A 16801-nucleotide genomic window follows, 5' to 3' on the forward strand; every position below is an offset into this window, starting at 1 on the left:
CCCCCCCCCCCCCCCCCCCCCCCCCCCCCCCCCCCCCCCCCCCCCCCCCCCCCCTTCGTAATGAGTCCAAGGAAGAAGGGCGGGCGACTATCTATGTCAGGGGGACAAAGTACTCGAAGAGCGCTGCGTGACCTTGCTTTTATGGCGAGCCAAATATCAGCAAATAGAAAATGGATGCTGTGCTATTTGAAAGCAAGATATTACCAACGAGCCATGGTCTAGCAGATGTCTGAGGAGAAATACTACCTAATTCCGCTGCGAGGACTGAACCATCGTCGTATATCTTCAAGATTTGTCGCGGCGAGCTGTCCTCTAGATCCTTCCTCACATTCCCGACAATTTCGTAAAACAAAGGATGGGGTGATTGAACTTCGAATTATCTACAACTGTGAGGACGGTTGATCGGTGGTAGAGGCCGAAAGACTCGCTGCGTCGACAGCGCCGTTACGACGCGGCAGGTCCGATGTACCGTTCTTTTTTAAGATTGGCCAATGTCTACAATATGGAATGAAAACCTATTACAATGACTTATCGAGCTACGACAACAGGACCAAAACTGCATACTTATTGCGATGACTCGGCTTCGACGTAGTAGTTTGTCCTAAGCGCCAAATTGTTGATCGTCTACCATACGATTTTGTTGTGATGGTGTACTGTATTATGTCTCGACACAACGTTCGATCTAGAAATTCTGGAGTTTGCCAAATCCTAGTAACAATGTCTGCAGCCAGCTACCTTTGCAGCATAGTATATCATTTTGATAGTATATACTTTCTTTAAGCATTGGCCTCTGTTGTAGGGTGTAATCTGCAACTACGCATGACTCCGTGGCCGCTGTTGAAGGAAGCTTCTGTAGGTCATTGAAGCATACTTCGTAAACACTGCATAGGCCGTCGGTTAGAAACTAGGTTAAACGGTTGGATGCTGTATCAGGCGGCAGAATGTATGCATAACCGAGGCTGCAGGAGAAATAAAGGAAAGAAGGAACCTTTCAGGCACCGTGGCCAGTGAACATTTGATACGGTCTATGATAACTCCTCTTCGTGTAGCGTAATAGTTTAGGTAGAACTGCATTGTCTAGAAGTTGCCTGTCTTAGCCTCCAGCAGGATGCATATTTCCCTAGTGAAGTTGTCGACCGATGGAGCGAAGAGATGACTATATACGGTCCTGTCAAGAGTCCCGCCATGCTGGGAGTACCTCGCGGCGTCGATTTCTCGGAGTAAGGTATGGCATTAGGAGAGGTACGCTGTTGTAGGATGACAGGTAAATACGATGTAGTAGGTTCTAGTGATACAGGGCGATGGGTGCACATGAGTAGGTAGATGAAGCTTTGGGGTTGAGTTGATACCTACCCACGGAGCCGAAGAAGTCTCAAGACCCAGGGTGGGGTATGCTCACTTCATCCAACGAAGCTATCGAACTTAAATGATACATGTAAGTAAGTTGATGTGCTGAGTCCGTCACCGGTGCATATGCCTTATTACGCATCCTTCGTAGTGATACATTGTAGCGCGGTGGTGATGATCTTGGCAATCTGGTTGTATTGATCGGTAGTGAGTTATAACTAGGATGGTTTTTTAATATTGTGACTATTGTGTATAGAGGTCTACTTATATGGGGTAAGAACCCTATAGGTTATTTAATAGGCTACCCCCTTCCGAAAGATTCCTACGATGCCCTTATCGTTTTCTTCTACTAAAATCCTTTTCTTCTAAAATTCCACTATTGCTACTTATTTAACTAATCTTTTAAATCTATAATCTACTAATAAACTTCCTACCTTATTTTTTAATTCTATTAATATAACCTATTTATAATATTCAAGTTTAAGTTTAATATATTTTATAAAATATTTATATATATTATAGTTTTTATTAATAAAGCATCTTATATATTATTTAATATATACATCCTTAAAATATAATAGAAATTTTTTAAAGATATTAAAGGAAAAGGCTAGCTTAAAATAGTCCATTAAAATAACATTATTAATATTAAAGTAGTTTAAAAATTTAAATTTATAAGCTAACCATTCTATTTTTTTATCGATAATAAATAGCCCAATATATTATTAATTAAACTTCTTACTTAAAATAGCTACTTTTAATATATTATATCCTTTATAAAATTAAAGTAAAATGCATTAATTAATATTAAAAAATATAAGCTTATATTTCTAATCGTAATATACTTTAATTAATAGTAAGGATAAAACTATAATATTATATATATTAATATAATTAAATAAATTAATTAATTAATCATTTTAAAGAAATTTAAATATAAGGTTAAATATAAATCCTAAAATTATTTTATTAAGGGTTTAATATATAATAATTAACCTTATATTATTAATCTTATATTATAATTTTAAAAAGAAATCTTCCTAATTAGTAAAATTTTTTAAAAAATAAAAATAATACTTAAATATTAATTTAATTATAAAAATAAAACATTTAATTTATCCATTTATAAATAAATAATATACTATAGTATAAAAAAGATATATATTAAAAGCTATTTAAACTATATGCTAAAATTTTAAAAGAAATTTAAAACCTTTATTACTAATAATTATTTTAGGTATACCCTATAAAATAAAAAGTAAACAGCTAATTACCGCGTTAGCCTATTAGGACGCTATCCAGTTATATTAATTAGGGATAATTTAAGTTACTTTGGAAAATTTATATATTATAGGAAAAATAGTATTATAACCTTAATAGGATTTTAATAAGATTATAGCTATATTAAAGGTTATTATATAAAAAGGATAAGGTAATCCTATAATTAATTATAATAATCTATATAGCTTATAATGTTTAATTTTAAATAATATATATTAAGGGTAACTTTTTAAATATTTTTTTAATTTTTAATAGTTAATAATAAAATTAAAAAGTAAATTTTAAAACTTATTTAATCCAATATAGTTCTTTCCATATAATAAATAAAAGATTTCTATAAAATAAAATCAGGAAATATAAAATCTATTTAAAATATTTAAAATTTTCCAAAGTATACTATCGTAAAAGTAAAATAAAAGCTAAGCCCTATCCTTTAACTTAAGAAATATATTATATTTAATAACATTTAAGGTACTCTTTTATTTTTTATTTTTATAATATCCTTACTATAATTATTATTTAAATTTTAATAATATTTATATAAAAGGTATTCCTTTAATAAAAGGGGGATTTCCTAAAAGACTATAAATTATAATAAATTATAAAGTTAAAAGGATTTCTGTAAAAAAGGTATATATATCCACTTTTATCCAAAACAACGGGTTTACTTTATTAAGGATTTTCTTTTAAATTTCCAGCTAATATTTTTCTAAATTATTTAAAAAAAACTTTAAATTATTTTAAAAAATTATACTATTTAATATAAAGGAAAGATAAAATAACACATCTGGAATAATATATAATTTCCCTAGCTTATATATAACTATATATTTAAAGCGGTTAATATACTTTATTATATAAATAAAATAAAGATTTTTATTATTAAGGGTAAAGGAATTAACCAGGTCTTTATAATTAGAAAAATTAATAATAAAGTTATAATTTATAAAAATATAAATATTTACTTAAGCAATATTTAATTAATAATATATTTTATAAAAAGCTTAAATAAAACTTAGAATTTCTATTTCTATAAGCTAATATATCTTCTCCTTAACTATTAAAATATATAAAAGAAAAGCTATAGGTTATATAGCTATATATAGGGGAAAGGTAAAAAGTTTTTTAATTATAAAAGGGTAAAGGTAAGAGGATTAAGTAACTTTAAAAATTTTTTCCAATAAGTTATTAATTATATAATAAATAATTACTTTAATATTAATTTTAAATATATCGAAATTAATATAAAGAAGTTAGTTTAATAAAAAGAAATATAATAATGTATATTTAAATAGGGCTTTTTTAATTATAAAAAAAGCAGTTTTTTCTACATTAATTAAGCGGTTAAAAGGTATACTAGATGCTTATCTTTTCCATTCTATCTTTATAGATCCCTTTTATAACGTAGCCTTAAAAAAATCAGTTTTACGTTTTTCCAATAATTTAATAATTTTAATATATCGTAATACATTAGATCTTATATAGCTAACTATACCTAAAAATGTTTTAAAATCTTTAAAAGTATAAAAGAACTGGATTTTTTTAATAATAGCTAATTATTCTTTTATAATAAATAAACCAAAAGAATTAACTATATAACTTAATACTATTACATTAAGGAATTTAATAAAGGTTTTTAAAGGATTAATTAAAATATTACACTATTAAAAAATAGTAAGGGTAATATATAAATCGTTATAATGCTTAATAAAGTTAAACAATATAATATAAATATTATTATAATAGCAATTAACATTAAGTATAAGTTTAAATACTATATCTATTTAACATTAAATATATATATTACTATTCTTATAACCTATAATAAAGCAATTAAATATATACTATCCTCCTAAGGTTTATATAATTATAGCCTAATATATATATAGGTAGGAACGCTATTAATAGTAAAAGGTAATTATATTTATAAGGGAAATAAATTTTTTACCTATAATTTTATTAAATATATAGTTTTAGGATTTTATAGGATATATATTATTAAGATTAATCTTATTAAAATTTCTTACATCTATTATTATACAACCCTTATAATAAAGGTTAAGCATTATATGCTAAATTATAAATATAGGGAAAAATATTAAGATAAGTTATATAATATAAAAAAGTTATCCTTTTAATTTAAAATCTTAAATTATCTTTTTAACAATAGCTTAGTCCTTAATGTTAAAGGGATAAACTTTACATTTCTTTAAAATACTGTTCTACTATCCAGGTTTAAAGTAATAAATAAGCTATTAATCTTTTAAAACTAATATAAAGCTTATATTATAAAATATATCTTTAAATTCTATAATAAAATTATATAAATGCTATATAATAGCTAGGTTATTATATTTATATATAGTAACGCTATATAAATACTTAATATTATTTAAATTTAATATAATAAAGTTTTAATTATATAAAAGGATATATATTAAAGATAATAATAATCCTTACTATAAGGAAAGCTTATATTATTTAAGGTTAATAATAAAATATCTATAATAATTAAATTTTATAAGTAAAAGGTAATTAAGCTTTATATTTTTATAAAGGTATATTAGTTTACTTATATCATTATATATAAGGAAATATATAAAATTATTATTAATAATTGTTATATAATAAGATATATAATTAATTATAGGTTTAAAAATAAAATCCTATTTAAAGTTTACTATATAGGATATAACTAATTATAAATAAAAATATAGGGGAATTATTATAGATATAATAACCTAAACTTTAACTTATCCTAATACTTTAAAGGAAACGGTAAAGGGGATCGCTACTTTATATAATTAAATTACTATAATTTTATAGGATAAAAGAATATTAATTTACTTTATATTTAATATATTTATTCTAATAAAAAGGTTAACCTATAATCCTTAAATAAGAGCAACGTTTTATATAAACTAAATAACGTATATCTTATTATTATATATACCTTTAAAAAGAAATAGCAATATAATATATTTAAAGGTAAAATATTAATTTTTTAAAATTTCCTTAATAACTATTAATATTATATAATAACGGATTTCGATATTTAAATACATTTTTTAATAAAGTTAATATTATTAATAATTTTAATACATTCTATATCTTTATAAATTAGGATTTAAACTTTAAATTCTATAAAGGTTATAAAAAAGAAGGTAATATAAGTATAGGATTTATATATAAAACCTATACCTATATTTAAATATAAATTAATAAATAATTAAATAATTAATAGTTATATCTTTAAAGTATATTCTTTAATTAAATTTAAAAATAAATTTTAAATTATAATAAAAATAACTTTATTATTATTTAAGGCTTAAAAAACTATAAACTGGTCTATAGCTATATAGGTAGATTTATATTATATATTATAAATTAAAGGAGTTTAATTATTTAAAAGGGGTTAATTGAATCCTTAAAATTGGTTAAATTAATATTAAGATTAAATATATATATAAAGTTAATTATTTAATAAAAATATTATTTAATATATAAGGTATATTACTATATTAAAATTCTTAAGGATAATATTAAAGTATATAACTTTATTTAATTAATTTAACTTAAGGATATTTAATAGCTTAAAGTTTTATAAAATATTACTATATAAAAGTATTTAATCTATAAAAGGAGATTTAATCTATAAGGATTAATAAGCTAGATTATAAAAATCTATTATATAGAATTCTTTTATACTATCGTTCCACTTATATAATTAGGATATATTATATAATTAAGGGATTTCCTCTTCTTTTATAGTTTATTTATAATATATTTTACTTTATTAGGGGTAACGGTTTTTTTATTATATAGGAGGGTAACCTATTTATTAATGTTGATTTTAAAACTGACTTTAACCCTAAGATGTCTAACCTAGAGGCTAACCCTAAGGTTAACCTTGATGTATCTGGCTCTAAGGCTAGCCTTAAGGGTATAGGTTGGAGGGTGGGGTGGAAAAGTACAGGCTGAAACTTTAGGAGGGGTAATTTTAACGATATCCTCTGCGGTTATTCCAGTAGCCTTTTCTGGAGGGTTGACCTCTGCCTCTATAGCTGTATTGGGTTGTAGTAGGTAGATACCTGTTATGGGGGAATGATAGGTGTCTGGTAGAATTAATGGGCTTTTCCTATTAGGATGCTTTCCCGGGAATTAATTTCTATAAGAAATATCCTAAGCTAAGTTTTTTTAATAGGTTTAACTAATACTATTTATATATCTAGATTTAAGGTTTCGAAAGTAACAATTAATTAGTTTATAAAGGTATACTTATAGGATTTAATATCTTAAATTATACCTTAAATAAAGGGGCAGATCTTTTTTCTTTAAAAAAGGTTATATATAATAAATTTACGTTAAAAAAGATTATATAAAGCCTTACTATAATCCTTTTTAAAACGCGCTTTAAGCATTTTATAAATTTATTTAATATTTCTTAAATATAAGCTTAATTTCTTAAGGTTTATAAATTTAATAGTATATTAAGTAAAAGCTATAGCTTAAAAATACATTATCCAAATAGCTTTAACTTTATTCTTACCTTATACTACTATAAAATGTTTTAACCTATTAATAAAAGCCTATATATTAATATAAATAGTTTATTTATTTTAAGCTATAGCTTTAAACCTATTATTATTATAAAGGAAGGGGTTAAAAAAGTTAATATCTTTAAGTTTAAGGAAAAATAATAAAGATCTATTACTTAAATTTAAAAAATCTTATTAAATATATATAAAAGCTTAAATAATTATATTAATTATATTAGATTTTTACCGGTTAAATATTATAATAATAAAGTTTACTATATTTATTAAAAAAAAATTACTATAATCTTTATAGTTTTTATTAAAGTTTTGGTTATTATTATTATTAATTATATTTAACGTAGTTAAATTTAATAACTGCTTAAATAAGTAAATAGGTAACTATGGTACCTTTTATAGGTAAATTAAAAAGTTTATAAATTTTAGGAAAAAATTATTAAAGGATAATTTAAGGAAGGATAGGTAATTTAATAATAAAATATTAATTAATAACTTTAAAAAAGGGATATTTTATAAGTAGTTTAATAATAAACTACCGGTTAATAAATTTTAAAAAGGGATATTTTATAATAAAAGTTAAAATTAAAAAGAAGTTAATATAAGGGGTAAATTAATAAAGTCCTTATTTAACTTTAAATATTCCTATTAATTTTATTAACATTTAAAAAAACTATAAAATAAATAAAAGGATTTTACCTATTTAATAAGAAATAAAATAATATTATTAAAGTTTTCTAAAATAGGTATAATAACTAATATATATATAAAATCTTAAAGTTTAATAAAATATATATTTAAATAATTTATAAAATAAAAGTAAAGTAATTAACATTTAAAAAGTTATATATTAATATTTATAAATTAATAAAATAACTTATAATATATATATACTTAATAAGATTTTAAACTATTATATTAATTTAAGGGTAACTTAAATAATTTATTATTAAATCTTTTATAAAACTTAATTTCCAAGTTGAATATTACTTTATTTAACTATAACCTATTAAACTGGTAATAAAGGCTAAAAACTTTAAAGTTTAACGAAATATAAACCGGAACTAAAAGGGATAACTTTACTATAAACTAAGCTAATAATAATCCATAGCATAACTTCGTAGGGTTTATTTACTAGGAGAGTAACTATAAAGTTGGAAAAAAAATTTATTAAAACGTAAAAGCCTAGCCAAGCAGCGTATATACATACGTAAAACTCTCTAATTAAAGAAAAGTAAAAGAGAAAAACTAATAATAAACTAAAAATAAGGCTAATAATAAATAATCATTAACTATTAATTTATAACGCGGTGGTAATAATCTTAACAATCTAATTATATTAATCGGTAGTAAGTTATAATTAGGATAGTTCCCTAACATTATGACTACTGTATATAGAGGTCTATTTATATGGGGTGAGAACCCTGTGGGTCATCTGATATACATTCACAACTACATGCATAATATCTACCTACATACATGAGGTAGATACATAGGTATTCATAGTACATAATACACAGTACATAATAGAACAGGATACCTAGGATCCTGTAAAGTCATTGCTCTTTGGCTTTGGCCTGCCGGGAGAGCGCAGTAATGACGTCACCACTTGGTGTAGCCAGCCTGCTCCATCAGCAAAGGACGGACATTGCAGATAATTGCCTGCCACGATAGCTTCAGAAACTGGCCCAAAAGAGCAGGTCTCGATGTTGTAGCGTGGGCTATCATAGGCAGATCGGATGAATTCTGCGGGTTTGAGTGGTGCGTGGTTGAGTGGCCGAGGGGATTGAGGCTCTGGCGGAGCGAATGCTCCGTCTCGCCTTACGTCATTGGTCTAAAGTGAGAATGGTTTTTGTTGTGGCTGGTGGCCTGGAAACAGCGCCAGGCGGCAGGATCGATAGATTTCATCGAGATCGTAGATGTGTCACGTTGGATTGATACCTCGACGTTTCGCCAAGACCCTCTGCATGCCCGTCAAAAGCCGCTGGTACATACATAGGTGCCTACACTCGTACAGTAGCGAGAATAACTAGTATGTCCGGATGCATGCTTAGCTGTCCTCAAGGTGCCGTAGTACCTAATTACAGTGGCTCGAGTCTGTCCAGATGTTCTAGACCTCGTGTGGCTTGGACAATGTTGAGTTTCGGTGTCGATGGGTGTCGATGGCAAATGCTTCATCCACGCAGTCATGTTGTCATAGGTGGGACGGGCTTATGGACTATCGACCAATGACAGTCCAATGACAGTCGCTTGGTATTATCCACCTATCGCACGTCATTGCTTCTAATTGGTCATCCTGCCTTGATCATGAGTCTCAGGTAAGCTTCGCGATGGCCTCTTGGTGATGGCGAAATGGCGAATTTAGTGCCTGATGGATATTTTTCACATCATACAGTATGGGAATCTGAAGGAAGATGGACATAGGGAAGTCATTCCCCATGTCAGGCTAGAACGGGTTTGAACGGGTCTGAACGGGTCAAGGGGCATGGGATTCTGTCCGTCTTTGTCTATTCTGCGTGTGTACCTGCTCTGGTTTAGCCGTTGGGATCTTGGTTGGAACAATGAACATCAGCGACGTGTCTTCGATGACGTCAAACATCCAGGGGCATCCGAGTTTAGCCCGTCTGCCTTGCCTGCATAGAGGCGCGCGCCGTCTTTCTTTCCGATACTTAGTACGTAGTCGCGCAGAGCTGCAGAATGCTATTCGATACCGAGTGGGATTCCCACCTCCCCCGCGTGTTTGTGGGACAAATGATAGACGGCGGGAATGACATGTGACGTAGTGGCTTGTCCAACTACCTTACCTAGCAGAGGCTGCTATGACGATGATGAACAACTCCGGTGCAAGGAGCTACTTGCTGCCTCTGCGGGCGCTACGCAAGTCATTGGTAACCGACGATTGCTCTCGCCTGTCTTGCCCGTCCTGCCCGTGAGCCTGTGAACCGAGAAGGTGCCAGATCGTTGAAGCCAGGGACTCGTCAATTGTGTATTTAAACCCCTTCTCCCACCCTCTTCTGCCATCATCTCTCATTCCTCATTATCAACAGCAACCACCTCAGTTTATCACACTCACAACAATCAACCACTACAAATCAAACACCAAACAACCAACCCATCAAAATGGATAACGTCAAGAACGCCGCCAACTACGTTGCCGACTCTGTCAAGAGTACGATCTCCTCTCCCACCTCAGTCTCGAGCTTTGCTAACAACAGTATAATAGGCGCCACCAGCACCGGCTCCAAGGAGGCCAACAAGCAGGTCGCCAAGGACAGCGATGCTTCCCTCGGCACTCGGTAAGCTTTGGACCTTTAAACTTGTCTATGATACTACAGCATACTGATGAAACCAACAGTGCCTCCGCTGCCAAGGATGCCGTCGGTGACAAGTTCGACGAGCAGAAGCACGACAAGTCTGCCGATCTCCACAAGGAGGCTGCCAAGCACTAAACTACTCTCCTTCGAAGCCCTTGCGTCACCAACAACCGAGTGTACGATTTATGGATCATGATCACAAAGCTTGCTACGGACAAGCAATTTCCTATGGTTTCGGAATGGTACGGATGCGGGTGGATTTTCTCCTAGAAGATTCCTCATCAGCACGCTTAATATACCCCCTAAGATAGCTTAGAATAAAGCCGCTTATCCTCGCCATGCTCAAGTCTACATAATGTTCTCCATGTGATGTCTTTTCGAATTACTCGGCGTCTGCCAACTTCTAGTCTCAATTTCTTGTCATTTGATACGATGTTGCCAAAGGTGAATCGTCCCAATGATGACTTAAATGTGTTTCAAGAAGAAGCTTACATATGAAATCTAATTCTTCTTATAGCTGGATGTTATCGGTAACTAGAATATGTTGTGTCCACGAATTGAAGATCGACTAATGCAGTCAATAAACTGCAAGCCCATTTCCTTCACGTATCCAAATCGTCATCTCTCTCCCACGAAGCGCAAGTCGGATAACATTTGTGTTGCTAAGCATCTACTTCGAATTTGCCAAACTGTTGCCCGCTATGTGTTGATATCAGATGTACTTATATAATATAACTTTTACTTGGCCACGGACTGCATTTCACGCCGCAATAGGACATTGCGCTGCTGACAATTACTTCCCTTTCAGGAAGGTATTGGAATAGAACTGTGCACGGACCACGCGTCCTCAGACGATGTCTGCTTGGATGGGCGAGATTGTTCAACCCAGGATACAGTAATCAGTCACAGCTGGCGACGTTTACGAACTCGCCTCTTTTTCCAAAGATTTTTTTTTGTTGATTTTTGGAGTACTGTGATTGCGACCGCGACCTCTTCCTACCGCCATGAGTTCCAATTCAACCCTCATAATGGATCATCTCAAAGAGACCTTGCCAGCCGACCTATTCGATCCTGTGACCCTTTGGTCGCTTGGCTCGACCGTTGCGATCCTGGTCGTGGCCTACGGCCTCTCGGTCGCGACGCTCGACAGCTCTATCTCCAAAGCGCGCCGCTTCCTGTTCATCTGGCACGCGTTCGATGCCCTCATCCACTTCTGCTTGGAAGGCAGCTTTCTCTACCACTGCTTCTTTTCCTGGATGCCCCTGGGGAGCGTCTCGAATCCTTCTGCCCTGGCCCCGACCGCCTATAACTTCCTCGGTCATACCAATCGGGCCTATGGCCCTCAGGCTGGTGGCGACGCGCCCATGGCCCAGCTGTGGATGATTTACGCAAAGGCCGACCGTCGATGGGGTGGCGCCGACTTGGTATGTTGCATACCTATCTCTCTTGCTTACGCTCCGCTTTTCTACCCCTCATTCGTCCATCCCGGCTCTCCCGATTCTCAGCCTTCAACAACTTGCGAATGTGAAGCAGATCTTCGCTAACGTAGTACTCTTCTCTTTAGGCCGTCATCAGTCTCGAGCTACTGACTGTCTTCATCGCCGGCCCGCTGGCTGCTTATGTCTCCTACGGTATTGCGAAAAAGAAGGAGAGTGTGAATGTTGTCATGGTGGTCATCGCGACTATGGAAATGTACGGCGGCTGGATCACATTCTGCCCAGAGTGGCTCGTCATGAACTACAACCTTGACCTCAGCACCTTTATGTACAAGTGGGTGTACCTCGTCTTCTTCAATGTCCTGTGGGTCTTTATCCCGCTCTACGCATGCTATGTTGGTATCTCGGATATGAATGACGCGTACGCTGTGAGGGCCAAGGTCAATGCCGCGAAGAAGTCGAAGTAAATTGGGTCTTACGCCCCGAATATCGATAGAGGAATATAGTGGCGACAGGTTTGTGGTAGGGGGATATTTCCTCGTTGGAGCCAGGCGTCTCAATTGAGTCAATACCTAGATAGCTCTTATATTTGGATATTTGAATAAACAAATATGGCTGTTTACATAGCAACCCAGAAGCGCCAGATTTATTCTTTAGGTTTATTTTATGTTGTTTTTCTTGGCTTTGCTATTTTCCACTATATCTCCGTAGCCTTCACTATAGTAGTCGGCGTTGGCGTGAACTCTACCTGCGAAAAAAAAAATTCTTAACTTATGATGGCTGCTATCGCATGTGTCCTCAATCACGACGAAAGAGTATCAACAGATAACAACATAAACACATCTAGGCATTACCTTCAAAGGCACTATTTACGACAGCGCTCATACGCGTTTGACTTTTATAGAGGCCTTTGGTCCTAGAGATATTGCCGCTCTAGGTCCCTGATTTCCAACACTTCAGGGTCTTCTCCATTAGCTACGTCATGCCGTCCGTCTCATTTTACCGGTAGTTCTCGGCTAGATGTAGGACATCCGATCTGACGAGACAAGTTGACGGGATCGAGTGATAGTTAGCACGAGCAGAAGTCGATGAAACAAGAAAGCATTGCTCTTCGGCAATACATCATATACTTCAAATTACAACACGATCACAGTCACGACACACAGGCTCCTTGTAGCTACAGGTGGTGGGTGGTTACTACTGCTTAGATGTTCATGGTTGTACGACTTATTCTCGTAGGTAGTAGGCACCTAGGTAATTAATCTCGCAGCAACCCTGCCTACTTCCAGGGCTGAACACTAGGCCTTTGTACTAATCGATCTCTCGGGGCTATCGCTCGATAGCTAAGGATTGCCAGCAAAAAGCAATAGATCCGGTAAACCCACAACTTCTGAAACCATGACACTTGACGACAATTGTGAGAGATGACAAATCTTTTCATCGGCATCCGAGCACTCTCCACCACAAACCACCACCGTAGATAGACCCACAAACCACCGCATCCCGCCGTTGCAATCGGATATCCGGTCACGCGAGGGAGACGTTAAGTGTTGTTCAAGGGGAACACGCCTGGGTAAGTTGTGCGCCTTAGAAAAGCCCGGTAAGCCGCTGTTTCAGATGCAGCTGAGCTGAAAGGGAGCCTAGATCCCAATACTGTGGCTTTAGCCTACCTCGTAGGTACTACATGTCAATGGGCAAGCCAATCACAAGTCGGTGGTTAGCCTTTAGTATCATGGAGGCCATCTCGTTAGACTACAAAATACGATGTGATACGATGCCCCCTCCTTGCCAAGAATCAAGAGAAGAGGCTTGGACCAAGTAGGAAAAGCACCCCGAGGTGAAGAGATGTATGAGTTTATTCTTAGCCACGATGGTAATGATCTTCGAGATGCGAATGATTGCCAAAGTGTTCTTGACTACAGATATCCTCTCGGTCCAATGGCTACATATCGCTATGAGGCTCTTCCGCCTGTGCCGGAAGTAGGCAAGGCCTCGCCATTCACGCGATTGATGTGCCTTTCTTCAGGAACAGGCACAGATACCCTTGAGTGTACACTGATCACTGTCGACATCGCGAATAGTCCGTTGGCATACGAAGCGTTGTCGTATGTATGGGGTACTGAGAAGGCTCAACAGCCCATAAAGTGCGATGGCAATTACATTCCCATAACATCGAATCTACAGCATGCCTTGCTAGCACTCCGCCACCCAACTCTCCCTCGGCCACTCTGGGTTGATGCCATATGTATTAATCAGCAGGATATTGACGAGCGAGCCCGCCAGGTTGCTTATATGAGGCTTGGTAAGTGCGTGTGGTAGTCGTTGTCTTATTGCTCCAGTCCTCGGATGTTTGGAGGGTTATGTATACTGTGATAATTTTCTTCCTATGCTTAAGACATCCATTGATGATTGAGATATTGCAGTATATCAGTATGCGAGTCGAGTCGTCGTCTGGCTGGGGCCAGAGACCGCAGTCACTAAAAGAGGCTTGACACGCGCTCGCGAGCTCTGCGAGTATAGAGCCATGCTCCTTCCAACGGCTCATGGGGGTAATAGCCTTCAATCGGCATCCCAACAGACGAACATGCAGATAAACCGGGTACTTCTAGAGAGTCTGATCGCAGAAGCTGGTAGTGCTGATGCTGCCAGACAATCGATGCATGACCTTGTACAGCTTCTTGAGACAACGTACTTTGAGCGCGTATGGTGTATACAAGAGGTTGTAGCTTCCAAAGAGTGTATTTGCCAAAGCGGGAATACCAATTTCAATTTCTACGATCTCCTCTCACTCACGGCACTCATCAATGAGCTCCGTGGGCTACAAAAGCCATATAGTCCGCTTAGATTCTGGAGCCAGGTGTATCAGCAAAGGACCAGGGAATGGAAGCCACATGCCTTGAAGGTCGAGTCGTCGGTTGGCAGTATGCTACAAGTTTTGATGAACATGCGAAACTTCCAAGCTACAGATCCTCGAGATCGCCTATTTGCCATTCTGGGTATTTCTGACGAAGGCCTGGAACCTGTGTTAGCCAACATGGACGCACTTGTCTCGGGGAATAATGCGCGCATATTATCAACGATGCAGAAAGCATTTATCTGGCTCGGGAAAAAGGCAGAAGCGCGGGGGTTTCAGAGGACGGAACGAAACCCGGCGATGACACCGAATTATACAAAATCTGTAATGGAGGTATATCGTGACTTCACGAGATTTATGATGTGTAAAGCTACTCGTCTCCTCGACGTCCTGTCTCATGTCCAACATACGCGCGGTCCGACTCCGTCCAATTCGTGGCCGTCATGGGTACCGCGGTTCGACGAACCCCAATCCTGCACGTTCTTCCCAGCCCGCTTGTTCCTTCCAGGCATACCCCTCAACGGCCATTACGCGTATTTCGCGGAGCTCCACGATAGTCCGTTAAGGGGGCGTCCCATAGAGCCAAATGTACTGCAGCTAGACGGTTTCAGAGTAGATGGTATAGCATCTGTGTGCGGACCAGTCCGATCTGATGAGGATGGAACACTCCCTATTCGCCGATTATGGAGTGACCTGTTCGAGTTCCCACTGTTTCCACGCACGCCGTTAAAGTACATCGGGGGTGCTGAGCAGCTCGACACTGCATTCTTCATAACTTTATGTGCTGGTGGAACTGGCCTAGCAATGACCATGCCAGATCAGCTAGGAGAGCTAGGTGATCGGCTTCAGGGTCTACAGACATTAGCGGAACACGCACGAAACCAAGCGCGCCACTGGCTCGCTTCTTTCTACGGCTTCCCAGAGTCAGCTTACCCGGATCTAATGCCTCAGTCCAGAGCTGTGCGTGACGCTAGTCTTAGCCCTGTTTATTACCATGTAGGGGTTTGGAACTTCATACATCATCGCCGGGTATTTCGCACGCAGCAGGGATTCCTCGGGCTTGGGCCGGATACGATGAAGCCCGGGGACCAAGTCGTTTCGCTGTATGGCGGACACATGGCCTTTATTTTGCGACAGGTTTCTGCAAGTGACTGGGTCTTGGTAGGTGATTGCTATTTACATCATTGGGATCTAATGTCAGGAAAGTTGGCTGAGCTTGTCCGAAGACGAAGGGTAAACATTCCTACGGAGACTTTCAGACTAATATGATTGCTGTTTCATCTAAGTAGTATTTGTGTAAAACATGAAAACAACTTCTTACCCTGAGTTTACATTCCAAGATACATAAGTTTTCTTAATAAAGTAGCAACACTCCTACCAGACTACTACTTAGTTCACTGATAACAAAAGAGCGTGACAAAGATATAAGTATATATATAAGAGTGTGTTACACGATTTATTACTGAATATGAATTCTGTTTTCTAATTAGTAGAATCAAATATTGCCACGGACGAGTTGAACGCACTAGTAACTGCCGGATCTTTCGCTCTCTGTGGGTTGTTATTCCCCCAGGTTTTGGTTTCTTCGTTCCAATGAAGATCAAACTCCTCTCGGACGGGTAACCCGAGTTTCAATTTAGCAAAAACATGCGCCATTTCTAGGGCATCGCACTTCCCGGTAACCCAAAGAGTATGCACGTGACGTGCGACCTTTTCTTCTTCAGCGAGTTCCAACTCTTTATTTGGATTTCGACGACACTTACAGATAGCTGGGTCCGTCTTGTGCCGTGTGATGTTGCTGAAAGCTATGCTTTTCGGACCTGTGATATTCAACGTGGTTTCCACCTGGCAACCCCATGGTGCTTTGACTCCGATATTTCTAGTGTGGTGAGATACGTCTGCTGGTGTCATTTTCGTTTTCGTTATAGAAAGAGATTTGATTACTGTATGATGTTGAAATTAAACTACTGGCTAAGCGAATCCACTTACTTATATAGATCTTAATAGAAGAAGAGA

General features: G+C 35.5%; 4 protein-coding genes across 4 annotated transcripts; 3 read left to right on the forward strand and 1 right to left on the reverse strand.

Annotated features, from left to right (window-relative positions):
- The first annotated feature begins 10096 nt into the window (after nucleotides 1-10096).
- F5B22DRAFT_345047 (glucose-repressible gene protein) lies at nucleotides 10097-10676 on the forward strand. Its single transcript, XM_047970929.1, has 4 exons — nucleotides 10097-10167; nucleotides 10229-10350; nucleotides 10405-10477; nucleotides 10537-10676. The coding sequence occupies exons 2-4, from the start codon at nucleotides 10302-10304 to the stop codon at nucleotides 10628-10630; spliced, it is 216 nt and encodes a 71-aa protein (XP_047834872.1). The 5' UTR covers nucleotides 10097-10167; nucleotides 10229-10301; the 3' UTR covers nucleotides 10631-10676.
- A 674-nt stretch (nucleotides 10677-11350) lies between these two features.
- F5B22DRAFT_590250 (ebp domain-containing protein) lies at nucleotides 11351-12683 on the forward strand. The gene is made up of 2 exons (XM_047973791.1): nucleotides 11351-11919; nucleotides 12060-12683. Exons 1-2 carry the CDS (start codon nucleotides 11500-11502, stop codon nucleotides 12396-12398), a joined length of 759 nt encoding a protein of 252 aa, XP_047834873.1. The 5' UTR covers nucleotides 11351-11499; the 3' UTR covers nucleotides 12399-12683.
- An 800-nt stretch (nucleotides 12684-13483) lies between these two features.
- Nucleotides 13484-16163, forward strand: F5B22DRAFT_590254 (heterokaryon incompatibility protein-domain-containing protein). The gene is made up of 3 exons (XM_047973792.1): nucleotides 13484-13504; nucleotides 13576-14233; nucleotides 14355-16163. The coding sequence occupies exons 2-3, from the start codon at nucleotides 13777-13779 to the stop codon at nucleotides 16052-16054; spliced, it is 2157 nt and encodes a 718-aa protein (XP_047834874.1). The 5' UTR covers nucleotides 13484-13504; nucleotides 13576-13776; the 3' UTR covers nucleotides 16055-16163.
- A 104-nt stretch (nucleotides 16164-16267) lies between these two features.
- Nucleotides 16268-16696, reverse strand: F5B22DRAFT_642526 (uncharacterized protein; the record flags this gene model as incomplete). The annotated part of the gene is made up of 1 exon (XM_047978138.1): nucleotides 16268-16696. The coding sequence occupies one exon, from the start codon at nucleotides 16694-16696 to the stop codon at nucleotides 16268-16270; it is 429 nt and encodes a 142-aa protein (XP_047834875.1).
- Between the last annotated feature and the right edge of the window lie 105 nt (nucleotides 16697-16801).

Source organism: Xylaria bambusicola (genome assembly GCF_022495145.1).
Source record: "Xylaria bambusicola strain CBS 139988 unplaced genomic scaffold F5B22scaffold_4, whole genome shotgun sequence".
NCBI classification, from domain to species: Eukaryota; Fungi; Ascomycota; class Sordariomycetes; order Xylariales; family Xylariaceae; genus Xylaria; species Xylaria bambusicola.